Genomic DNA, 27,149 nt, shown 5'->3' with positions numbered 1-27,149 from the left:
GTCCATCGACAGTATCTAAGAAGCTGCAAGGTCAACCAAGTCTCCGTTCCTCTGCTGGTTCCTGTGAGCTCTCGTTCTTATTTTAATGTATCATCCAAACAGAACAGCGCCTCCTATTTCAGGAGGAGGTCACAGGGAGCAGCTCAGAATTGTCACTGCTCCAGGTAGAAAGTTAAAAGAAGAGAGGGACACGCTGGGGCTCCGAGTGTACTGAACACCAGCAGGGAAGTAGACCAGCCCTGTTCCCCCCCCCCCCACCTCCCCTCACCCTCCTCCTCCTCCTCCTCCCCTCAGGTGCCTCTCACTGGTGGCTGTTTGCTGTGTCCCATAAACCTTAGCAGTTTGTTTTTTATCCATTCATGCCTTTCCTTACGTGACCCCGCCTCCCACTGTCTCTGCGTCTCCTGCTCCTCTCCTCTCCCGTCTCTGTCTCTGTCTCTGACTCTGTCTGCTGCTCTCTGCTTTATGGATTAGAGCGTTGAGCTGCGTGTCGAAGCAAACTCAGGTCATTTTCGGTCGATCCCTGCTCCGCCAACTGCTGTAGACACGCAGCACATTAGCAGCGGTCCAGAGTCCTAGTTTCCTCAATCTGAGTCACGTTAAATCGTGCATGAAAACAATTTTCACGGCTTTGAAATGACTTTGACGGGAAACACTTTCCAACTTGTGCATTTAACTGAAATGTATTTGTAATACACGGCAATTTAAATTTAAACAGGCAGAAAAATAAAAAAATTCAGAAAACGTGGGATGTATATTTATGTAACTGCTGTTATTTATTTATCTTTCTGCTGGAAAATCTACAGAATTCTTTTTGTCACATTTAGGAATGTTGATTTACCTCAATTAATTGTGATTAATCGGTTTAAAAATATTTGCCTGTCTTAGCCTGTGGAGATTTTTATTGTTATGGTGAGTTTTATTTTAAATATCATTTTTGTATCACTTTATTTTGCTGTGTTGAATTGGTGAAAATATAAACTTACATGAAAAGGTCAGTGACCTATGCTCTACGAGTCCTCGTTACCTCAAGTTTTTTTAGGTGACTGTCTGTATTCATGTCAGCTGAAAAGCTGATAGAAAGTTCTTATAGTTATGACTTGGTATTTTCAGTAATCTGTCAGCAGTGGAAATGAAAATGAGGTCATATGTATATTTTTCTCTCAGATTACAGAAGGTTCCCAAAGTGTCTTTGGCGCATGTATTGCAATTTTATGAAATGAAAATATTTAAATACACAGTAAAATGGTCGCCTCGAGGCCTGACACTGAAAAGAACTGAATGAGCCGAAAAATAATCCTGGATTTGTAACTCCTTCCTGAAGACTGGAGAACGAGTCTGGAGGACTAGGTTTGTGGATTCAAAACACACCAGACTCTTTCAGGGTACAAACAAAAAGGCACCCCACATCTAAGCTATTATGTTTATGGTCTGTGTTACTGTGTGCTGTTGTTACTGACTCACAGGCTGGTGAGCTGCTTCACTGCTGAGGAGTTCCGCTTATGATCACAGTAATTAGGGCATAATTTGGGCTGGGACCTGTGGTATACGTATGTTGTCCCAGTGGTTTCAGGTCGGCCTTCTTTAATAGGTCACGTCCCTTTTACCTCTTGTTTGGTACCACAGTACATGAACCACAGTCCGATTCTCCTCCTGTATGGCAGCGTGCAGCGTGTCAGCAGGCTCATAAAGGCACAGCTCCCAGCACATATTTTACATTTCCTGCCGCTCCGCTGACAGGAGGGCAGCGTGAGTGAGAAGTGCTCATGTTCTCACTATCAACTCCCATGCACAATGAACCTCTTTGCCGTCTCAGGTTCAGAGTTTCTCCATCACTCATCCTCTCCTCACTCCTACTGAGCTCATCCCAGGTGCCTACTCTGCCCGCTCAGGCACTAAGCCCACCTACGCCCTCACACTTTTAGTCCCGGTGAGCAGCGCTGAACATTTTCCTGCTTTCTTCTCTTCCCTTTTCTACTCCCACCCACTTTCAGACGGCTGTGAATCACTGGCTGACAAACTGAGGCAGCAGCAGCTCTCTGGTGTTTTAAACGGACTGAGAATTGCAGCTCTTTTCCCTTTTGCTTTGTGAAGCACGGCTTATTGTTATGGGCCCTGATTTGCATCTAGGTAAATTGCTCCTGTGTATCAGAGTGACATGAGTGTGCAGGCGCCCAAGTGTGTCCTTAAGTGTGGCACGGTGCTGGTACTCTCATGTGCCAGGGGAACTGATAGAACAAATTAATTGTTCTCTCACAAAAAGGTTGTTTAGCACTTAGCCGAGTGATTCACGCATCTCTGAAAATCAGCCTGTGAAAGTGACAGGCGAGTCCTGACTGCCTTTTCACAGAACCACTGCTCAATGATTCATAATCCCCAATCTGTCAGCAGACACACACTGTTGTGTGACTGTGGTCGGATCAAAGCCTGACTCCTACTTCTCTGTGATGTGAAAGTTTTCAGACTCGTTGGTTGAAGTTGAATCCAGAGTTGGATGTACTGATGGTTGGTTGAACGTTTGTTACTGGGCAGAGTGAACGCTTAAAGGAGAGTGGTGCAACACTAGCCTGCTGTTTACACATATATGAGGGAAGACACGTTGATAAATATTTATTTATTTATTTTTTAAAAAACTCTGTTGTAAGGACTGTTTTTATTGGCTCATTCCTTCTCTGCAGTATTCCAGGGGATGTATTTCACACCAGGTTACAACCTGCTTCTTTGCCTCCTCTCAGGACTAAACTTGTTTCTTTTAAAAGTCAATCTATTTTGGAAACATGAGATAAGGCTCGGGGCTTCACTCATTGTAGCAGATTCCCATTCACCTGTGGATATTTGCTGACTCTGAGATTGTTATTTTTTAAATATTTCAATATTATATTTAAATGTATTTTTTAAGTCATGAAAGCCCACTTTAACAATCTCACTTCAAAAACCCCTGCATGGATTATTGTCTAGATCCATTTATCGTCAAACAATGTCTCCCATTAAGAGAATTATTACTGCACTCACATGGTTTGTCTATGCTAAGCTAACTCTCTAACTACCAACAACTTGTCTCTTTTGTGGGTACACTCGTCACGATGTATTACTAACACATTTTTAATTATTTTCTGCAATCTGTGGGTACACTCGTCAAGGTGTAACACATTTTTAATTATTTTCTGCAATGAGGCTATCATAGAATTTTACAAAAGGCAACACTTTTACAAATTCTTCCTAAATCAACTGTTGGAAACCCCAAAGGAAGCAGCTGAGAAAAGAAGAAAATGTTCGAGAATCACGAATTAGATGCAAACTGTTTATCAGGGCTGCAGCTAATTGCTTTTCTGGGTTAACTGAGTAATAGTTTTTTACACTATAAAGGAAATAATGTCCATTTAAACTTCCCAGAGCATGAAATAAGACAAGACTACAAATACAGTTTTCACTTTACTCCTGGGCGCAGTACAACAGCAAGTCCTTAAAGTGAGAATTTTGAAGTTTTGTCGGGGCTCAGGCTGCGGCAGATACTCATTCTATTTTGTTAAAAATATATTTTTGTGGTTTGTCTATATTTTCTTGTTTTGTAAGAGAGAAACTCTTACAGCAATTCTCCTGTCTTCATCTGTGTTGAGTATTTGAATGAAGTACCAAGCTCATCATTGATACTGGTATGACTATATAATACTTAACTGAGAGGTAATATTTGTGAAATCTGTTGCAAAAATATATATATATATATAAACTTGAGTGAGTTTTACAGGAAAAAAATGTCCAAACTAAAAACGGTTTCATAAATGAGCTGTAAAGAAGGAACAGAACGTGAGCTCGACGTACACAGTCAGAAACGGATCACATGCAGTATCACTGGTTCGGTTACACTACCTTAGCTTCTTGGCAATGGAGGATCATATTCACCCACTGACAACTGTGATTGTCTGGACTCCAATCTGCCAACAAATGCTTCACACAGATGGTGCGAAAGAGAGGACATGGCGGTTGGACGATGGAGTTTGATTTCAGCGACTCTTTCAGGCCTCGACATAACCGTTGCTCTAAATATTTTCTAAGTGGGTTGATGTGTGCTCACTGACATGCTTGTGCCTTTGTGATTGTGAACGCATGAGTGTGAGTATGTAGAATTTGTGTGTGTGTGCATGTGCGCGCATTTGTGTTTTCAGGTCTAATGCAGCCTGAGGAAACTACATGAGCATTGTGAGGACTCAGTGGGGAGCTCTGTGCCTCTTGTGTTTGCCAGGAGCAGCTTTCCACCCACGGTGGGCAGGCAGGCAGGCAGGCAGGCAGGCAGGCAGGCGGGCTCCTGTGGCTGTGTGGTAGGCACTCAGTGGATGAGTGGATCAGTGTAGAGATATACATCATCATCTCTGTCTTTCTTTCTTCCTCTTCTGCACATATAGAGAAATTTAGATTTACTACAAACACATGAGTTTGTTTAAATAGACACTGCACCTTTAGTTTCAACACATGATTTGAAAAATGTTGCACTGATGCAGCTGTGTTTACCATGCACTTGTCCATATCTTATGATCTTGTAGTCACAGTTCATAAATATTCCTAATATTTTTGATATTTGCACCTAGCCAACTGGTCAACGTTGGTCCCACTCAGTAAACTTGGGCGCCACTAGAGGGCGACTTTGTTGGTTGAAAGAAAAACCAGTTTAAATAAATACTAAATGACAATAAGGACAATTTGTGTTACAATAAATCATAGATACTTTATCCAGAGAGCTTATTTATCTCTTTTTCTACTTACTGGTCCTGTTTAGAAAATAAAATTAATGCCAATCTGGCTGCACTAATGTTTCTGGTTTTGTTTTAGCAGGACCAAGTAAAATTTAGTACAAAACTTTTTTTTTTGCAAATACAAATGAAAACGTATGTATCATATTAGTTTTAACAATAGTGTTTTTTGTAAACCAATTGTATAGCAATTAATTTTAAATGTAATCAGTTAATTTAGTTTAATCCCATGCAAAATTGCTGATTAGCCAAAAAAGAGCCTATAGATACAGTTTTTAATGCTTTGGTGTCTAAAGTTTGTGTGTGCTGGTTTATATCTACACCTAAAACTTTTCCCACAAAACTGATACATTTATTATTCCAGGGTCCAATTGCCTCTGGATATAAAAACTCCACATTGTGACAGACAAGTCTGAACCAGTGGGTATCACAGCAGGACAGATTGAAGTGAACTAGTGCTTGGTACCAGCTGTGGACCTCCAAGAGTGATGTGACAACATTTTAATAGTGCCCTTTCTTAACTCATTAAACATGGATTTAAACAAAATATTGCCTCTACAGTCTTACCTCAAGTATTCTGTAATATTAAGGTTATAACTAATGCGCTGATCCTGTCCCTCCTCCACTTCTTATTGGATTAAACAGGAACTCCGATTACATTAATGCTGTTTTCCTGGCTCTGCTTATTCCTTCATCTTCTTTTTAAGAGACAGAAGGCTGAGCTGTAGGAGGCAGAGATGAAAAAATGCAGAGATTCCCACTGCCAGTGACCAGGATGGACAGGCGTATGAGCAGTTCACATAGTGGTAAGAGGTTGAGATGGTTTGGACAGAGGACATATTATATTGGACAAAGAATGTCAAAAAGCAGATGCCAGGCAAGAGCAGAGGGAGTAGACCGCAGAGAAGATTTACAGGTGTAGCAAAAGAGGACATGGAGATGGTTGGTGTAACAGTAGAAGAGGGGTGAGATGGAGGCAGATGATTCACTTTGGCTATGGGTCATTTAGTGTGAACACATTCGTGTATGTTTCTAACTGTGGGAGTAATCTGTAGTACAGTGAGCCATCAAAGCTCATTCACATGTTAACCATGTACAGATAGATGTTAACATGGTGTGTGAATGAGGTTTGATGGCTCACTGTACTACAGATAACTCCCACAGATAGAGCATCAGTTAGCCTATTTTCATGCACCTATGTGACCACTGATATGAGAATGGTAGTGCATTGTATTTTTATATGTATATTTGATGTTTATTGAAAAATAAGACGTACATTTCGCAACCACAATTCGTCACCACGTCGCCCTAAACAGCCCAAGCTTCCTCAACCTCAAACTTGTGGTTAGTGTGGGAAAGGCTGGAGGTAAGGCATGGGAACTAACCACTCTTTCACTGTGTGGACCAACTCAGTCCTAAAAAAACACACGATAAAACACACAAACTGTAGAATTTTTTTTTATTTTTTTATTTTTTGGAAAATGATCCCCAAAACAAAACAAAGCAAACATTTGATTTTAAGGATGATTTGATGGGCCTTAATTGGTTTCCATTCAATTAGCAGACAGTTGGGGTCGCCAGGACTCCGAGGTCCGTGAGAGCGGAAAAGTTCAACATTTTACAACATTACAATAAGTCAAGATACAATATGTACAAACTAAACAACAGGTTGTTTTGTTTATACACACAATGCAAAATAAACAAACGGACTTATTTATTTTACCTTAACTGTCTTTCCTTTCTGATAAATCTCTTCATGACACACCTCCTATCTGCTCTCTCCGTTTCTCTACGTCTCTCTCTCTTTCTCTCCTCACCCACTTTTCACTCAGACAGCCAAGATGGCGGCAGCCTCATCCATTCAGCCGCTGACCGTTCACTCTTCTCTAGCCCGAGAAAGCGCACTTTCCCCGGAGATGGACAGTCCTGAGAGCCGGCAGCAGGAGGAAGAAGAGGAAGCGACGGTGGCGGCAGCTCAGCCCTCCGAGTCGCTAGTTAGTCTCCGGGAGCTGCCGGACCTGGAACCGGAGGAGATCGCGAGGAGGCTGGCCAAAACTCGGCAGGAGCTGAGCAACAGGAGGAAAATACTCATCAAGAACCTGCCGCCTGATACAAGCACCCAGGTACGAGTTTGTTTTCACAACAACAAAAAAGAGGAAAAACAAATAAAGTTAGAGTTTTGTAGTTTTTTCCGAATTATTTTCATTTGCGGCGTTCTTCAGGTTGTTTGTTTTAAAACATCAAACAGGTGTCACTTATCAAGTTAAGTTACTTAAATGATTTTATTTTTTTACTTGACACTGGAAATGTTTGCAGACTTGTTAACTAAGTTTTTATTTACAAAAGACCTAAACGTAATTCTTACTAAAAAGAATATATAAATTAAAAACAAAAATATAAACTAACAAGTCAAAAAGCTTTTGCCCAAAACTAAAGAGAAAATGTTGTGCTTTAGCAAATACTCACAAGTGACAATACCTTCACGAAGTACAAACCATAGACTGATCATTCCTGTTTTTATGTGTGGATCTGGGATCATCCAGAACCATCCGGAGAGCTTTCCTGAGGGCTGTTCTAGAGGTTTAAATACTGATAGAAATCAGAAGACACCAACCCTTGTAAAGCCTAAAAACAAGCAACAAAACTGGTAATAATCGTGTGCCTTTTTTGGAGGAAATTCTTAGTAAAAGATAATTCCATGTTTTCAGAACCCTATGTCAAAAATTAACTTCTTACAATAATGTGAAACATTTGTTTTCTTCTTGCTATTGCAACAGAACTGATACTCTCTATGAACAATTAAATACAGATAAGTTAAATTCCCCCACTATTGCAAAATGAAATAAAATATCCCAACCCTCTGCAATCTGTGGCTGTGTGGTAGGCACTCAGTGGATGAGTGGATCAGTGTAGAGATATACATCATCATCTCTGTCTTTCTTTCTTCCTCTTCTGCACATATAGAGAAATTTAGATTTACTACAAACACATGAGTTTGTTTAAATAGACACTGCACCTTTGGTTTCAACACATGATTTGAAAAATGTTGCACTGATGCAGCTGTGTTTACCATGCACTTGTCCATATCGTATGATCTTGTAGTCACAGTTCATAAATATTCCTAATATTTTTGATATTTGCACCTAGCCAACTGGTCAACGTTGGTCCCACTCAGTAAACTTGGGCGCCACTAGAGGGCGACTTTGTTGGTTGAAAGAAAAACCAGTTTAAATAAATACTAAATGACAATAAGGACAATTTGTGTTACAATAAATCATGGATACTTTATCCAGAGAGCTTATTTATCTCTTTTTCTACTTACTGGTCCTGTTTAGAAAATAAAATCAATGCCAATCTGGCTGCACTAATGTTTCTGGTTTTGTTTTAGCAGGGCCAAGTAAAATTTAGTACAAAACTTTTTTTTATAAAATTTAGTAAAATTTAGTACAAAACTTTTTTTTTTTTGCAAATACAAATGAAAACGTATGTATCATATTAGTTTTAACAATAGTGTTTTTTGTAAACCAATTGTATAGCAATTAATTTTAAATGTAATCAGTTAATTTAGTTTAATCCCATGCAAAATTGCTGATTAGCCAAAAAAGAGCCTATAGATACAGTTTTTAATGCTTTGGTGTCTAAAGTTTGTGTGTGCTGGTTTATATCTACACCTAAAACTTTTCCCACAAAACTGATACATTTATTATTCCAGGGTCCAATTGCCTCTGGATATAAAAACTCCACATTGTGACAGACAAGTCTGAACCAGTGGGTATCACAGCAGGACAGATTGAAGTGAACTAGTGCTTGGTACCAGCTGTGGACCTCCAAGAGTGATGTGACAACATTTTAATAGTGCCCTTTCTTAACTCATTAAACATGGATTTAAACAAAATATTGCCTCTACAGTCTTACCTCAAGTATTCTGTAATATTAAGGTTATAACTAATGCGCTGATCCTGTCCCTCCTCCACTTCTTATTGGATTAAACAGGAACTCCGATTACATTAATGCTGTTTTCCTGGCTCTGCTTATTCCTTCATCTTCTTTTTAAGAGACAGAAGGCTGAGCTGTAGGAGGCAGAGATGAAAAAATGCAGAGATTCCCACTGCCAGTGACCAGGATGGACAGGCGTATGAGCAGTTCACATAGTGGTAAGAGGTTGAGATGGTTTGGACAGAGGACATATTATATTGGACAAAGAATGTCAAAAAGCAGATGCCAGGCAAGAGCAGAGGGAGTAGACCGCAGAGAAGATTTACAGGTGTAGCAAAAGAGGACATGGAGATGGTTGGTGTAACAGTAGAAGAGGGGTGAGATGGAGGCAGATGATTCACTTTGGCTATGGGTCATTTAGTGTGAACACATTCGTGTATGTTTCTAACTGTGGGAGTAATCTGTAGTACAGTGAGCCATCAAAGCTCATTCACATGTTAACCATGTACAGATAGATGTTAACATGGTGTGTGAATGAGGTTTGATGGCTCACTGTACTACAGATAACTCCCACAGATAGAGCATCAGTTAGCCTATTTTCATGCACCTATGTGACCACTGATATGAGAATGGTAGTGCATTGTATTTTTATATGTATATTTGATGTTTATTGAAAAATAAGACGTACATTTCGCAACCACAATTCGTCACCACGTCGCCCTAAACAGCCCAAGCTTCCTCAACCTCAAACTTGTGGTTAGTGTGGTGAAGGCTTGAGGTAAGGCATGGGAACTAACCACTCTTTCACTGTGTGGACCAACTCAGTCCTAAAAAAACACACGATAAAACACACAAACTGTAGAATTTTTTTTTATTTTTTTATTTTTTGGAAAAACACACAAACTGTAGATTTTTTTTTTATTTTTTTATTTTTTGGAAAATGATCCCCAAAACAAAACAAAGCAAACATTTGATTTTAAGGATGATTTGAAGGGTCTTAATTGGTTTCCATTCAATTAGCAGACAGTTGGGGTCGCCAGGACTCCGAGGTCCGTGAGAGCGGAAAAGTTCAATATTTTACAACATTACAATAGGTCAATATACAATATGTCCAAACTAAACAACAGGTTGTTTTGTTTATACACACAATGCAAAATAAACAAACGGACTTATTTACTTTACCTTAACTGTCTTTCCTTTCTGATAAATCTCTTCATGACACACCTCCTATCTGCTCTCTCCGTTTCTCTACGTCTCTCTCTCTTTCTCTCCTCACCCACTTTTCACTCAGACAGCCAAGATGGCGGCAGCCTCATCCATTCAGCCGCTGACCGTTCACTCTTCTCTAGCCCGAGAAAGCGCACTTTCCCCGGAGATGGACAGTCCTGAGAGCCGGCAGCAGGAGGAAGAAGAGGAAGCGACGGTGGCGGCAGCTCAGCCCTCCGAGTCGCTAGTTAGTCTCCGGGAGCTGCCGGACCTGGAACCGGAGGAGATCGCGAGGAGGCTGGCCAAAACTCGGCAGGAGCTGAGCAACAGGAGGAAAATACTCATCAAGAACCTGCCGCCTGATACAAGCACCCAGGTACGAGTTTGTTTTCACAACAACAAAAAAGAGGAAAAACAAATAAAGTTAGAGTTTTGTAGTTTTTTCCGAATTATTTTCATTTGCGGCGTTCTTCAGGTTGTTTGTTTTAAAACATCAAACAGGTGTCACTTATCAAGTTAAGTTACTTAAATGATTTTATTTTTTTACTTGACACTGGAAATGTTTGCAGACTTGTTAACTAAGTTTTTATTCGCAAAAGACCTAAACGTAATTCTTACTAAAAAGAATATATAAATTAAAAACAAAAATATAAACTAACAAGTCAAAAAGCTTTTGCCCAAAACTAAAGAGAAAATGTTGTGCTTTAGCAAATACTCACAAGTGACAATACCTTCACGAAGTACAAACCATAGACTGATCATTCCTGTTTTTATGTGTGGATCTGGGATCATCCAGAACCATCCGGAGAGCTTTCCTGAGGGCTGTTCTAGAGGTTTAAATATTGATAGAAATCAGAAGACACCAACCCTTGTAAAGCCTAAAAACAAGCAACAAAACTGGTAATAATCGTGTGCCTTTTTTGGAGGAAATTCTTAGTAAAAGATAATTCCATGTTTTCAGAACCCTATGTCAAAAATTAACTTCTTACAATAATGTGAAACATTTGTTTTCTTCTTGCTATTGCAACAGAACTGATACTCTCTATGAACAATTAAATACAGATAAGTTAAATTTCCCCACTATTGCAAAATGAAATAAAATATCCCAACCCTCTGCAATAGCTCCACTCCATCTTTGAGAACTACTGGTATAATAAAGTCACCAAATGTTTTAGAGAAATTACGCAAAAATGTATGTATTTCTAAAACATTTTGTGCATAATAACATAGAACATAGATAGCGTGACAGTTTGATCAAACCCGCAACATGAAATAACAATAGAACATAGATAGCGTGGAACAGTTTGATCAAACCCGCAACATGAAAATATTATTCCTCAACTTATTGATCCACAGAGCTATCATTCATCCCACATGAATTCAGCTAAAAACTTCCAAATACAAACAGCAAAAGTGAATGAATGATCATTATTTGCCAAGAATATAGGTAAAGGTTTGCCAGAATGCCAAGTAAAAGTTAGCCTAAAAAGAATGGATTTTGCTAAATAATGAAAGGTTAGCATAAATATATGAATAACAAAATGAAAAGTTAGCCAAGATTTGCTCAATTTTTTTAAAAAAATTCCTCAATCTGTGTCTTATTTACAATGTGTTTAAGCAGTTGCTGTAAGTGAAGTTTGTTTTCTTTGAAGACATCAGAATTTGTGAGATTTCATGACACTAACTGAGATTGCTTCCCTGGAGGCGGAGGCAGATCAGTCAGTTCTTCTTTCTGTGTTTGTTGTACGTGCACGCTAAATTCCACCGCATGTTTCTTGTCAAAGAATACAGAGCTGCTTCACTGTTTATAAATTCATGACCTTTTTCATTTCCCTGGTGTCAGTGTACAAGTCTTCATGAGGCAGCGTTTCAAAGGCGCTGATGCTGTTTTTCTTCAGTTGTAGCGCTCGACATTCTTAGAAAGAGACACACTGCCAACGAAGAAGCAGCAGCAATCTGTCAACTCTCCTTGTGTTTAGTTTATATGTATTAGACGAGGGAGGAGGACAAGGAGAAGAGTGAGCGAGGGTGAGATTAAGTGGAAACAGAGGGGAGAGAGGGGAAAGTCACTCGGATTAGGTGAAGGAACACAGGGAATTTCTCTGTATTTTAAACATATTTATGTTTCGGATTGAGCGTGATCCCAAGCAGATCAACACGAAGCCTGCGCCGCTCAATATGCCTCATTAATCTATCTGTCCATTTAAAGGTGAAGTGCTGTATTTACAGTATGGGCTGTTGATTTGATGTTGTGGATTGGACTAAAATAATCAGAATATAGATTTGGAACATCCCCACAGACCGTAGAGCTGCAAACAGAGGTTAACAGTTACCACTTGAAACCACACAGTAGTGTTGAATAATTATTTATGGTAACGTCTTGAAAGCAGGACTGAAATGGCTAATAGATGCAATCTAATGATTGCAGAGTTCCATGTTCGAAAGCTAGATATGTGTAAATATCTGTTGAGTGACTGTTCACTGATTAGTCATTAGATGTTGATTAAAAAAAAAGGAAAAAACATTTTTAAACATGCACAGCGGTTAGCACAGTTAGTGTGGTGGAGCTGCTGGTCAACTTTAGTACTACAATGAATATTGTGCAGTTCAGGATATGTATCGATGTGATCTTACAATTTTGCTGTGTGTTTTTGCAAGTTGAAGCCTCTGAAACTGGGCTTAAAATTACTTTTGACATTCTTGCAATACAACAGATTTGTATCAAGATGCTGAGACAGATCTGTGGATATTCAATACCATGTTTTGTAGGCCAAATGTCACATTTACCTTAATATAGGAAGTGTGCTGTTGTACTTTTCTTCTGTTTTTCTGTTTGTCGCTGTACTTTCTTAGCTGTGCAGGCACTTCCTTCATGCTCTTGGTTTTTCCTCAAACTTCCTTTGTTGGGCAGGAGACCTTTGTGCATGTGCAAGTTATTGCTTTCTATACTACCTGTGCACATCAAACACATTCTGGTACATGATTGATACAGATAAAACAATTTAAATGCACTGTATTTAACCTGTCTGATGGACTGAGAGACATCCAGTCGACTCCATCTCGCATTTCCCTGCTATTCCATTAGTGAGCGCTGTATGGTAGACGGTGTGTGCGTTTGTGTGTCTGCGTTTGGAGCCTGTGGTGCACTTTGTCAGATATATGGCTCTGCTGACAGTCCTCATCTCAGGGCGAAACAGGGGGAGGGAAGAGAGCAGTGTGAAAAGGAAAACAGGGGTTAGATTAGAGGGCAGATAACCCAAGAGTGAGAATATTATTATTTCCAGAAAAATATAATAGTTAAGGGATAAGAACAGGATGGTAATTTGATTGTTTATGATTTTTTTATATTATTATTATTTATAGCATTTTTAAAAATTATTTACATGTTTGGTTGGGTTGAGACAGAATTCCAAAGAATTTCAAATAAGCTGACAGTTTGAACAGTTTGGAGAAATTTTGGACAGATTTTGGACATAATGTTGAAGATGTAGCTGCCAGACAAGAAAAGGAAAATAAAAGCTAAAGGAGATTATTTGACATAGTGGAATCAGATGTTATAGTAGAAGATGTAAAGGATAGGGGGAGCTGGAGGCAGTTCATCCACCATGGATACCCCTGGAAGTTGCAACCAGAGGTAAATGCAAGAGTAATGTTTGATTTTGAGTAGTGCTGTTCACACTGTCATAAAAAAATCAGATATGACATATGGGCAAAATGTCAGATTTGAGATGTTTTTTCCTGCAGTGTCAATGTAGTATAAGTTGCCCATCTTACTGGTGGAATGCACTGTCTCTGTCCTTCCAGGTCCTAAACATAGACGGATGCAAATGTTCCAAATCTGAATGTGCATAATGTTCTGTGACAAGTCCTCAAACTAACAGCTGAAGTAAAAAAAAATGCATGAAAGCTGAACTAGAAAAAAGATGGCAATGGAGCTCATGAAGCTTGAGCTCTAGATGTGATTTCTCTCCAATTTCTTACACAAATTCCAAATCCAAGTGTTCTATAAAAAGTCGAGAACAAATTTTGCACAGAGGATTTTCATCCAACTGTTCAAACCCAGGCTCCATTTGGAATTTTAAAAAATAATGATGTCTCAATAAATCCAGGCACGAAGTTTTCAAGCATTTGTGTCCACGTGCATGTGCGCATTGATGAGGAGATTGTCTTCCAAGGGTTTCTGCAAAGTTTTTGAATTATTAATTTTCCTAGTAACAGAAAAAAATCTTGTGCCGGTTGAGAGTGTGTATGACCGATTGGATTTTTTTCGTATACAAGGCTGTGTTTGAGTTTGCAGATGCGTTTGCAAAAGCGGTTCGTGCCTAAGCTGCTCTCCTCCCACTCACTTTCTCTCACAGTTTACATGCTGTGATATGAGCCTGTGTCAGTAGCAGATGTTCATGAATCTCTGTCCCACCTGACAATGGGCAGCCTTCATTACCTTCATCACCTCCATCACTTACTGCCTGTTTGTACACACTTTAAATCAGCTGGCTGCTGTGTTTCCTCAAAGCTAAGCAGACATTTTTGTCAATGTCAATGCACCTATTAGCCTGTCCTCTGTAAATAGGTCACATCAACACATTAACACTGCTGTCTGTTTTGGAAGTCATTTGTTATAAATAGAGATGTCAAACAATTACTTTTTTTCAATCCAATTAATAACAGGGTAACTGTGGACAAATGGATCATAATTAATTGAGATTAATCAACATCCTTCAATATGACCTAAACTATTGGTGTTTATTGCCAAAACAGAAAGACAAATACCAGCAGGTTGACACAGATTTTTAGTTGTGACTGATGATGAAATTATTAATTTGGAAAAATATGAACAAAAAATAAACAGCAATAATCAACCTCTGCTGTCAAATAAGGAAGAAGCCTGTGCTTGTTGTTGAAGACACATGTTCATATGGCAGCATCTCACACTTCAAAGTCCTTTGATAAACTAATCAAAACTGGCAGATACTAATGATGAAACTGACCTTGTAAAGGAGATGAGGAAGGAAATGATTCCTCACTCTACCTTAAACCCTTGGATTACCTTCAAAAGATGCAAATTTGGTGGGTTTGACTTTATACTGTAAAGTCAACAACTAAATCAATCAGCTGTAGCTCTGTTTTGGCAAAAGGGTCAAATGAAAATATTGAATAAGACTTTAGAGGTCCGTTGTTCCCTATTATCAAACAAGCTTGTCACTAGAGATTCCTCTGACAGTCTTTATTTTTGTTCTGGCGAGTTGTTGATGTTTGACTTTGAGTATAAACTATGTACCTATCAATTCTCTAAATCACCAAAAGGACTTTTATTCAACCTTTAGGGAGCAATAAAAATGTCAGGATAAAGAACTGAATCCCTTTAATGATAACACATTGTCTTTTAGAAATATCTTTTCAGATCTGAAAAGCACAAGTGGGGTTTTAATTACATAAGACTTACAGTATGTAACTTAAATGTTTGTAAGACCTTTGTTAACAATGTGTAACTTTGTGATTGATAATCTTATTAATTATTTATTAGAAAGTCGTAAGCTGGTTGTAGAGTGGTGTATTTTTAGGTAGCTTGACCCCATAAGTATTTGTTTCGGTTCTTTTTTTTTTTTTTTTTTTTTTTTAGTAAAGTAAACAAATTAGAGAAGTTGTCTTCTTTGACGAACAAATAAGAAGCTATCTCAAGTTTTACTATATTATCTGCTGCTATTTAACTGCCAAATTTGAAATTGCACTTCCTGGTCTGAATGTATATATTGCCATTATCTCATGTAGCAACAGCTCAGCATGTCGGGTTTGTCTTACAGTCCAGAAGGTTCTGATTTCAGCAAATTTGGCCTTCTCTCATCCTGACCATGAGGAGCAGTGAGGGTTTTGTCAGGATGGACATACGGCAGAGAAAAGTTGCCAGTATCTTAGTAGATTACTCGATGGGGCAACCCTTTGATGAATGGAAAACTCTTAAAGTGATAATCTTTTAGGGCTAATCCTCCAGCAGTGGAGACTATGAGTAGCTTATGCCAAAATAAAAGCTGTTGATATTTGATGCTTTGCCATCATGTCCAGATGATACTTGTAATGACACATACTGAGGACGTACATTTGGCTCAGGTTTAACCTCCATTCTGAGACCAGCTGTTTCAAGACAGTGGGTTCAGAGAAGGGACGGGTGGTGCTGGGGGTGGGGGGGTGTGATGGCAAGATTGGTTCTGTCTCAGGGTGAGACACCTGCTCCCCTCAGCCTCCCGGTTCCTTCTTTGGTGAGATTAAATCAACGGACTCCTCTATTTAAGACATGTAGACCAGCAGAAAATAGGAAATGAAAGCAACAGAAATCGTATTACAGAGGCAGACAATGTTTGTGATATCTCAAGGGATAAGAAGAACTCAGGCAACCATACATACACTAATATTTTCCTATATTGTAATTATAAAGATGCTGCTTTTGGTTGCGAGATCAATGATAATATCCAGTGATGCCAGTGCCTTTTCTGTTAGGTTCAATTTCCAAAGATGCAATACTGCAGCTTTTCATGGGTTTTGTAAATAAGGTTTCAGGGAAAATGAGAAAAAGAAACTTGCTCTCTTGTGGATTCATGCTTGTCTGCCTACAGTATGTGAGTGAACGTTTTCTAAGAAGCTCCCCCTGCAGGCATTTGATGGGCCAGTGATCTGTGCTATGTATGGTTTCAGCCACCTGTGTTTCTGTTCCTCTCTCCCTGTTTGTGTGTGTGCACCGATTCTTAGATGTTTTATGTTAGAAAGAGTGAACACAAAATGTTATGCTCAATGATGCATTCAATTTATTGACACAAAATGATAAATAGCTAATAAAACAAAAACAGATCACAGCCTGACTTCTACTTCTCTGTGATAATGCTGTGTAGTTACTGTAATGCTAATCATTTCAGGGTGACTACATTGTGCTTGTTGGCAGATCTGGGCGCCATCCTGTGTTTTCTCCCTGTGTAGCATATATCAGTAAATCAGTAGGTCAAGGACACATTTACTGGCAGTAAGGAGGCCAAGCAGAGTGTTTTTGTCTTTCAGCACAGACACACACTCGGATGCAGACAAAGCATACACACTTGCACATGTGCAAACACATGATTTTACGTTGCCCGAGATGCAGACAAAGCATACACACTTGCAACCATGTGTTTGCACATGTGCAAACACATGGTTTTACGTTGCCCGTATGAGGGTCAGGGAATCAAGTTTACAGTCAACATTTTTTATCCCCGCAGGTACTTAATCTTTCAGAAAGGCTTAAAGACTGAAATTACAAACATTACATATGGTTGATGTCAATGCTAGCTAATATGGAATAAGAAAATAAAGTCCAATTACCCAATTCCAAAAAAAGATTTTGGGAATTTCTTACATGGAATAAATTAGTGTGGAATAAGAAAATATATAAGAAAAGATATTTTGGGAATTTCTTACATGGAATAAATAAATAATTCACAGATGATTCTTTCTCTCCAAAGGGACTCTTCTGTGTCTGGTCAATGTATGTATCTAATGTCTGATACATCTACAGTCCACCTGTCTTAGGTCCACTGGGTCTTGTCCATCACTCATGAACATTTCTGTCTTCAATACACATCGACTTAAGTCCACTGGGTCTTGTCCATCACTCATGAGCATTTCTGTCTTCAATACCCTGAGGTTGTTTTAAAAATGGTATAAACTTGCTGTTTTTTAAAATTAAAATAAACTATTGTTTAATGAGGAATAAAGAACACACAATGTACATATTTTCATAGATTTTAATGTTATTCTACACATTGTCCCAATTCACTGCATAGACATTTTAATGAATGCCTACCACTGCTTTTTTCAAAAGATTGACCTTTGTGATCCCTCACCAAAGATGCATTTATCAACTAAAAGGTCTAGAACAAAAAAAGAAAGAAAAAAAAAGAAAAGCAAACCACTGTTTTTCTGTTTTTATTACTCAATAGAGGATCTATGTCTGGCGTTAACAAAGCAGTAGTGAATAAAAGCTCAGTTTGTGAGGCATTAGCTGACATCATAGAGACGGACCATTCTCCTGGATCATTATAACCTTAGTGATTTGTTTCCCAAGATCATGCCTGTGTCTGTGTTCATGTACACTATTGAAAGTTAGTGCTTTTCAATAATACTAATGGAAAAGTTGAAAAGTTTAGGCTTTTCAAGGAATGCTGTTATTTAGTTTCGAGTCATGAATCTCTCCTAATTGGACAAACATGATCCAGTTTGATAAACGCTGCCTGGCTAGAAACTAGTCATGACTGATACGAGAATTTGTCCAGCGGACGTGACAGTTTTTGACTATATTGGACAAGATAATATTATGGTCTACAGAATATGATTTGCAGTCAGGTGCAAAGGAGGATAATGCTGCACAGCATACTGCATAAAGCCCCCGAGGCAGCGGTGAAGGAAGAAACTTTCTAACAACTACTGCAAATAAAATAGTAAAATAAGTTTCCATGCCTAAAATATAGAAATAATATCTATTAGTGAAACATTAAAAAAAGGTCTGCAACTATGGTGTGGAAAGTCTTATTTTTGTAACCCTGGGCCATGTGTTTGAAAGACAAATAGACTCTTCCCACAGACTGTTTCCACAGTAAACTTTGATTTTGGCAATTCCCTGTTTGGATTTAAAGTTAAAATGGTGCGAAGTTTCTGTCTGATGTGCAATCATCAACCGTAGACTGGCCATTACGTCGGGTCTCTGACGGCACTTAGCAATAATTGTTTTCTGGCAAAGTGATCCTGTACCGTCACGGAGGTTAGAGTGAGGCTCACGGCTTGTTTTTACTCTGGGGTTTTCTTTTTTCCCCTTTTTTTCTGCTCACTTTTCAGTCCTTCACCTACACTGTGTTCCTGTTCGATCTGGAGCTGTTGTGTTCTTGGACAGTTTTGACAGTGACTGAATCGTACAAGCTCCCTCATATCACAGAAGCGCATCTAAGAAAATAGAAAAAACCTCTTGATGCCGGCTCTGAACGGTTTGTGCTGTCGTTGACTTGTGTGTCTATAAAACAGTGAAATCCACGAGGCGAAGGCACTGGGGCCAACAGAGAGTTAGTGGTGAGCGGTGGAGTTCATAATGCGCTCAGACAGGGGAGGAGAAAGGAATCTCTTGCTGTGCTATTGCATCTCTACTTGTCAGAGAAGAAACAAGAAGGATTCTTCCTGACACCAGACTCCACTCCTTCTGAAAATCAGGATTTGATGTTGAATAAGACAAGCAGTTGATGTTTTTTCATGCACATTTAAATTGATTTAGGAAATTACTCCCTCTCTAAAAATCTCATATCTCATATATTCTGTTTCTTCATAGGAAGTCCATGAAATTCTGAAGGAATATGAACTGAAATACTGCTTCGTGGACCGTAACAAAGGCACAGGTAAGATTTGTGGACACAATCACTGTTTTTCAGTCTTCATTTAAAGAAACATAATTAAAAACTCACCTTAAAAATTGCCTGTCTGCAAATAAAACAATCTTTACACAATGTTTACTAATTATACAAAAATAAAAAGTATAGTGCCACTATTATTTACAGTATATATGACACAAACACTGGGTTCCCCATTGCATGTAGTGTACTATACTATATACTATAATTATAGAATTATTAATTCCAATGACTGCTTATTTAGCTTAAGTGTTAAGTCACCTCAGTAAATTGATTAAATTTGACCTCATTTTAATTTTACATATAAAATTATAAATAATTTTAATTAAAACAAGAAAGGCCAGGATGTATGCTGCACAGACCCAGAAGTCCCTGAAGGCAACTGGGTGATAATGGGCTCTATAAATAAAACTAAATGTACTGGCTTTACTCCTGAACAGACTTTTGGGTTTTCCTAATGAGCAAGTAACTTTTCTTTTAATGTGTAGAAGGCTTTTCACTTCAATTATATTATCATAATTATTACTATATTGGCATTTCCTTTAATGAAATTAACTGTTTGAAAATCAACTCAACTCATTGTTGGGCAAACAAAACTTTAGTTAGCCCATGGGATCATTTTCAAAACCATTTTTTTGCACAGTTTCAACAATTTCATCGTTTGCTTGTACCTGCACTGCGTTGCTAATCACTAATTGCTAAACATTCCACCAAACTTTCTTGAGTGCTTTTTTAACTCACCTGAGTAAATTATTATTGCCCCCTACTGGTTGACATAAATAAACATAAAGTCTGCCAGAAAATAGGTAAATAAACAAGGTGTAATTAAACATATTATTTTGTCTATAAGTTTAAAACGAATCAAAATTAACTTTTTAAAGTCACTCAATATTTTTTAGTACTATAACATTTTGTTTTTACAGTTTTGGCAGAAACCTTAGGCAGACTATGAACAACGACTAAATGATACACACACCCACGCACACTCAGAGAGCATGCCACCTGCCCCTAGAGTGTGTCGTTTTCCAGGGAAATCTCTCATAGTGCCTATATTTAGCAGGTGCAGTCGGCCAAGCACCTGAAACGTAATGCTCTTAGCATAGTAGAGTGGAGTCTGAGAAATCAAAGCACAGCCTGGACAAAAGGTTAATGCTGTTTTAGGAGCAAACGAGAGCCGGTCGCTTTACTTTTCTTTTGAACATTTCTCTTGAACATTTGGTCAAAAATGTTCTTGTTTTGTTTTATTTGCTAAACTGATATACATCAAGTTCTTATCACCATTCTCCAGGTGGTTTAAATGTTTCTTTCTTGTCTTCCCTTATATGGCGACATCACAGTCCCCTTCTGTCAAGACGTAGTAATTTAACACCTGAAGTCATTAATCATTCTAAGATTTACTACTTTTCTTGTGAAGTCGGCTCAGTTAAAAGGGTCAGACTGTTGGGCTGTTTTGTTTTGGAGCTCGGAGGAAATAGTGTTGTTTCAGTACACAAAAAATAAACATATATTCAAATGGACAAGTTTTAATTTAAACGGTTATATTCCTGTGAGTTTTTGTAGGAGCGTTGTTGGTCGTTTGTGTGTAAATGTGAGTGTGCTAGACCGTCGGCTTGAATCCACCACCCATTAGATCAGTTTTCACAGCAGCTGGACAACATCAGCCCAACTAAATGTTTACAGTGTGACTCACTGGGGCTCTCGTCTCTCCCTCTCTCTCTCTCTCTCTCTCTCTCTCTCTCTCTCTCTCTCTCTCTCTTCCACCTTTTTTGACTCTACTTTCAAAGCTTTAAAATGATTTTCTTTTGTGCTCGTGGGCCTGTTTATGTCGTCCCACAATGTGATAAAAAAATTCAGTTGGGTTTTCCTTTGACATAAGGGACAAACCTGGAAATTAAAAATCACACTTAATTTTAGACTCGCTGTTTGATTTTCAGACTGTGACTACGATTGTAGCACTGTTTTTTTTTTATTTTTATTATTGATGTAACACATGATTTGTCTACATTTAACACCTATTAACAAGTGTAAACCCGATACGTTACTTCATTATTTTGTGTTACTGTCCTGTGTTTTTGCCTCCTGGGATTCTTGACCTTTGCGAACCAAACCTTTTTATTCTACATCCTCACTCGTGTCGGGGGTTGTTAGGACTGCAGTTGTGAGTGGTTCATTAGTGTGTGCACCTTCCTTTCTGTTTAGATTTATTTTTTAATCATTTCTGACGTGAATACTTTGTTGTGTGTCTAGAATTTTTTTTTCCTAAAAATTGCATATATCCCTTTTTGCCATCCCATCGTAACAAGTAAAGTGATCTTGAATGAAGGTGATTTGATATCGGTCTCATTTCATCAGCAGGTGGCCGGACCTTAGACAAAGACAGATCAATATCAATCCATTTTATTCTTCGAACTCTCAGCAGAACCGTAATGACTTCATCTGTCTGCGAGGACGTTGTGGCCGGCGACGAGTTCCGTTTCATTTTGTTTGTAAATGTGAGAAAATCAACAAGTCATAAGTTTCAGACATATTTTCTCTTCCAGTTTGATTTGTGAAATTTGTCAACACTTTTTTAAAACGTAGAAGTTCAGAAGTCGAGACTTTCTTACGGTCCGTTTCACCTTTTCAACTCAGTCAGTCCTACATTTCATCAGGTTATATAAAAAATTACTTGGTGTTTCATGAATTGCTACCATTGTTGAATATCATCACAAATATACGTCTCTTAATGATAGTGTTATTCTTAGCCACAACTAGCTGAGCCTTATTCAAACCACAAACCTTAAAAGGCAGTTGTATAAAGATTTGTGTTCCCCAGGTCGTGCAGGTCACAGTCATTTTTCATTGTTATCTTTGAACATCAATCCAGATGTTTAAGAACCCAAACGGGTCGAGCTCTTCTGACGGGGAGGTATAGATCAGAAGTGTCATGATTTCTCCAGGGAACAGGAAACGGCTGTGCACAGAGACCGCTGTAATTGGTGTGAAACTCATATTCCTAGGGTTGGGAGTATCATCACATGCAGTATGTAGACAAAGATGACCGTGGTCCGACAGTCAGTTGGGGATTCAATCGAGTGTCTGTGTTATTTGCATGGGCAGTCACATGTGGACGTTCAATTTTCACTTTATATTGTACACTATGTACGGTGTAGGTTTTAGAAAAGTGACATGTCAGCACAAAAAAAATCATTTGACCTACAAAGAAATCCAATCCTTGTCTTGGAGGCTGTTAAATAAATAAAAAATTAGTTTTATTAACTCAGACTCATTTTAAAAATCCATAGCAATCCTATTGGGTCTGTAGCTTGAGGATTGATGACAGTGCTACCTAATGGTTGAGATTTTAAACAACATACTGTAGATGGTGAGTCATGATCATCGATGAAGAGCAATATCCTTCTACAAGCTGAAGTTTGAACCACCCTTAAAGATAAGAGACGGAACTAATTAGCAGTGATTTATTAAGAGTTGTTTGTTGTTTAAATGCATTTCATCCACTTCAGTGTTAATCCTCTCTGGGATACAAGTAACTACAGATTTTCAGTGTTTGGCCGTTAATTACACTGAAGAAATTCTTCATGTACATGTGAGTGTTTCACCCCATCACAGTTGACCTACTTCAGCGTAGTTTCTCCTTCATGTGTAATTGAGTTTCATTCGTTTTCATGCCATGGTTTTGATAGTGTATGGGCTCTGGTGGTCTCACAGGGCTAACATGAAAGGAAGAAAAACAATGGTAGGTGGAGGAAATCATGTAAACTCTTAAATCTTAATTACTTGCAAAGTAATGGATCAATTTGTTACACGTACAGTGAGAAAGTACAATGAAGCTACGTCTATAAAACAGTGGAAGTACGACAATGAAAAATGACAAGTTTTGGTTTTCTTAGATGGTGTTTGATGTCCTTTTTTTCCCATTCTGTCTGTGTCCCTGCCTGTGTGTGTAAATGTATATGTTGAGTGAGTGTGGATTAGAGGGAGAGATGTTGTTTACCTTTTTTCTTCCTGGACGAAAGACTTTAAAAATCCCTGTTTTAATGCTAACAATTACATGGATAAAAGGATGTCTCTCATTATTTCTCTGGTGAGCAGTTAGTGGATATTCCTTCAAATGACCGTAACAGTTGACTGAGCTGTGCCTTTTCAGTTGGACTTTTTAGGTCATGCTGAAGGGAGTGTTAGTGTCTGTCTGCCAGTGTGTCCTGCAGTCTCACATGTTTGTGTTAGTGTGAGCTGAAGCGTCCCCAGCTGTGTCTATGTGAACTTATATGTCTCTGTGTATACTTTTTCACTTCTGTACATCAAACTCTTTCCTTTGTCCCTTGGCTAATGATGACTTTTCCATAAACAGCCACCCTTCTAACACAAACACACACACACACACAGATGTGCTGCCTTTGTTTGCTAAAAACAAAGATTTAATTGCTCAAGATAATCTCACCTTTAAAAGATATTCTATTCCTTTCATTGTTTATTGATCCGTGGTTCCTTTCCACTCTCACCACCTCTGGCGTCTAAGTCTGTCCTTCTCATATTCTTCTACTCCCTGCTTTTCTTGCCATTAGCAGGCACAGACATTTACTGGGAGCTTGTTATCTGTCCTTTTGTCTGCATTCAAAAAACTCAGTCTCCATCATTATTAGTCTTCCTGCACACATTACTGTCCGGTGCTGTTGCCACCCCTGCATACAAGCTCATTATCATAGCAGATAACAATTTGCCTTTTATAGATTAATTTCGAATCCTTGTCTGTTTTGGTTGTTGGCAAAAAGCTTTTGCCTTAATAATAGTGAGTTTGTCATTGAATTGGCTTATTTTCACTTTCAGCGAAATGGGAAAGAAAATTTTCTAATAAACATCTTTTGACTAAAATGTTTTAATTGATAATTTTCTTATTTTGATTTTCTGTTTGTGTCTTGTCAAAGCTGCTCTAACGTTCCTACATATTAATTGTTTGCTGTTTATTAAAACTTTTTGGAAAGTGAACAGAGGTGTGGGCCGGTCCGTCAGCCAGGGAGTCAGAATGGAGGACATGCAGCTCGACAGGCCACACATTTACATACAGACCCACAGACAGACAGACAGGCATATGATGGTGTGTGCCAGTCTGTCTGTGAGGCATCTGACCATCAGCCTGCCTCACTGAGCTGCTGCTTCCACATGATGTAGCACAAATGCAAAGGTATGTGTTCTAATTTGGCAATGCTGCAGAACCAGGGATCTGGAATACAATGGCGCGGGTTATCCTGGGAATCCCTGTTTTCAATGGAGCTCTTTGTGTGTCTCTCCGTACTGTCCAGTAATGAAGATGAAATTTGCTGGCACCAAGTTCAGTCAACTTTTGTTTTGTACCTAAAATTGTTTACAAAATTGTCAACAACTTGACTGACTATTTGTGGTCTCTGTGAGTCTAGGTTTGTTTTAATGAAAAAATATGAAACTGAGAGTCACAGAAATAGTTGTAAGTCACTGTCTGTGGTTTTGGCAATAGTTTTATGGAGCACTGTGGTTATGTGTAACATGGCTCAAGTTTTTAATTGATGTTAAAAAATAAATCATGACTTGATCATACTGGCTGTATCATCTGCCCAAGTTCCAGCTCCAACTGATGCTCTCTCTATACAGAGTGTCTGTTATTGACTGTCGGTAGGACTAGTGTACTGCCCTGGGTTTACTCCTCCATCCCCAAAATACAGCTGTAGACTGCTTTGCTCCAATTCCTCCAAAAACCCTTGATGATAATTAGGCAATGGAAAATAGATGGATATGCAATTAGGTTTTAGCAACACACTCAACTCAGTGATCCGGGCAAAGTTAAATTTCTGGAGAATCCTACAGGGAAGGAAACGCGTTTGTTTACTAATTATTATTTAAAAATATACATGCTATGTAGTAACATTAATGTGACAAGTACAGTCATTCTTGACAGATGATGGCTGACTGTGTGATTAAAATAAGGACTGTCCAGTAAAATACTTGCATGTCGAGCATTGAAAATGTTCACCTTTGTTTCTTTATGCAGCAGATTCACAATGAAAATATTTTTCTCATCACCTCTTACAAGCAGGTGCATGTTGGTGACGAGTGTTCTTAGAAATATTCTAGTCAAGAAGAGTGAGTTTTTGTCATTGTCTTAATTGCACTTTGTCTTTTTTTATTTATGGAACAAAGTGCAAGAACATAGGAGGCACCGCATGTTAGCACCGCATGTTAGCACCGCATGTTAGCGTCATAGTCAAGTGGGTGGAGGGAATAGTCATAGGACTCTGCTTCTGCTGCTGTTGTGCTTGACTGCACCTTAGAAACAATTATTCAAATGAGTCCATTAGCAACAGATCTAAGAATTTGACATTGGATTAGCGGTGGTGGGGTTTTGCCCGTGAATGTGTGTGGAGTCTGTATGTGTGTTTGTTAGTTGTAACCGTGCAGTAGTACACACTCATTATGCAACTGCATAATTTTTTTTTTAAACCATTTTTTACTTTTTCCCTCCATCTTGTTGAGGGACAGAAGCTGAGTCGGTTCTAATTGCTTCCCTGGACGGTAACTTGTCATCGCTCTCTCTTCTTTTCTCTTCTCCACGTTTCACTAACCAACCCCCCCCCCACCTCGCCCCCACCCCTCTCCACTTTCTTTTTCTCCCCTCTCTGTCATCATCTGTCCATCTGTCTCCCTGTGAATCACTAAATGCAAATCAGCAGAGGCCACGCAAATGTGATTCGGCTGTTATCTTTGATCACTCACACAACCGACACACACACACACACACACACTTACACACAGTTTCCTGTCACTGTACCTTCTCGCTCGCTGAATATGCTGTGATTCACTCTGTTTTTGATTTCCTGTAGTTTCTAAGTTTCTTTTTGAAAAGTTGATGTAAATTTGTTAAAATTTAATTTCCAATTGGAACTGAGAAAAAAACACTAAACAAAACCAAGTGTTTAGAAAAGGTTAGTTGAGTCACGCTGTGTCACGCTATGGTAACCTCAAAGATAAAAAGAAATTCTGAGCATAAATGTATTGGAAAACAAGAAAATGAGATAATTAAATGATGTATTTTTGTCTTTCTCATAGTTCTTGGGCAACCTTGGTAAAATATATTCACTTTTAGTTTGAAGGCATGTGATTAAAAAGCGGCTGCAGGGATGATCAATCTGAAACAAAGTGAAACAAAACTAACATGTTAAGAACTCTCAGACCAGCCTTCCCAAGTGCAGGGCTGACAAGTCCCTCAAATTGTGTGGACTCTAGGCTGTAATTAATATTGTTAGGGACAATGAATTTTGGGGAAGAAAAAATACATTCTTTTTGTATTTCTTTTCCAGCTATATAGATTTATATAATATATAGATTTAGATAATATATATTATATAAAATATATGTAATATATAAAGAAAAAAGGGAGGTCTCCAATCATTTTTTTATTTTGTTTTCTATCGCTGGTGGTACTGCTCTCGGCAACAAGAACGTATGCTGTGCGGCAGCTGACACACTGGCACCGCTCCCTACACACGGCATGTCTAAATTTTCCTCAATGGTTGCATTGACCCATCATGCACTGCGTGAGCTTCTCTATATCTACATTATTTATTTTTTGCAGTTACCGCAACAGCCTTAACACACGACTGCAACAGTTCAAATGTATTTGGAACCAAAGTTTCAAATCTGTATCGTAAGGTATTCTGTCGGAACATGCAGGTTCTCACATCCATTCCATTTCAGCACTCAACTCCGATTGCACGCACAGTATGTAAAACAATGCCTGTTAGGTAAAATGCTTAAAGAGGGACCGAGTGTTTGAACAATGAAGCTGTGGGTGGGTTGAGTGGGTGGCCTGTTAAAAAGA

At 38.6% G+C, this 27,149-nt stretch overlaps 1 protein-coding gene across 8 annotated transcripts in view; it reads left to right on the top strand.

Annotated features, from left to right (window-relative positions):
* The first annotated feature begins 9,682 nt into the window (after positions 1 to 9,682).
* The window catches only part of raver2 (ribonucleoprotein, PTB-binding 2), a 52,541-nt gene continuing 35,074 nt past the window's right edge, over positions 9,683 to 27,149 (top strand). For all 8 annotated transcript variants that reach the window (XM_008333271.3, XM_025054026.1, XM_025054028.1 and 5 more), the window contains exons 1-2: positions 9,683 to 10,263; positions 19,222 to 19,288. In XM_008333271.3, the coding sequence (XP_008331493.1) occupies positions 9,982 to 10,263; positions 19,222 to 19,288 (349 nt within the window). In that variant the 5' untranslated portion in view covers positions 9,683 to 9,981. The remainder of the gene's footprint in view (positions 10,264 to 19,221; positions 19,289 to 27,149) is intronic.

Source organism: Cynoglossus semilaevis, chromosome 2 (genome assembly GCF_000523025.1).
Source record: "Cynoglossus semilaevis isolate Cse_v1.0 chromosome 2, Cse_v1.0, whole genome shotgun sequence".
Classification (NCBI taxonomy): Eukaryota; Metazoa; Chordata; class Actinopteri; order Pleuronectiformes; family Cynoglossidae; genus Cynoglossus; species Cynoglossus semilaevis.
The sequence above is the reverse complement of the archived record's forward strand: the minus strand, read 5'-3'. Positions and strand labels throughout refer to the sequence as shown.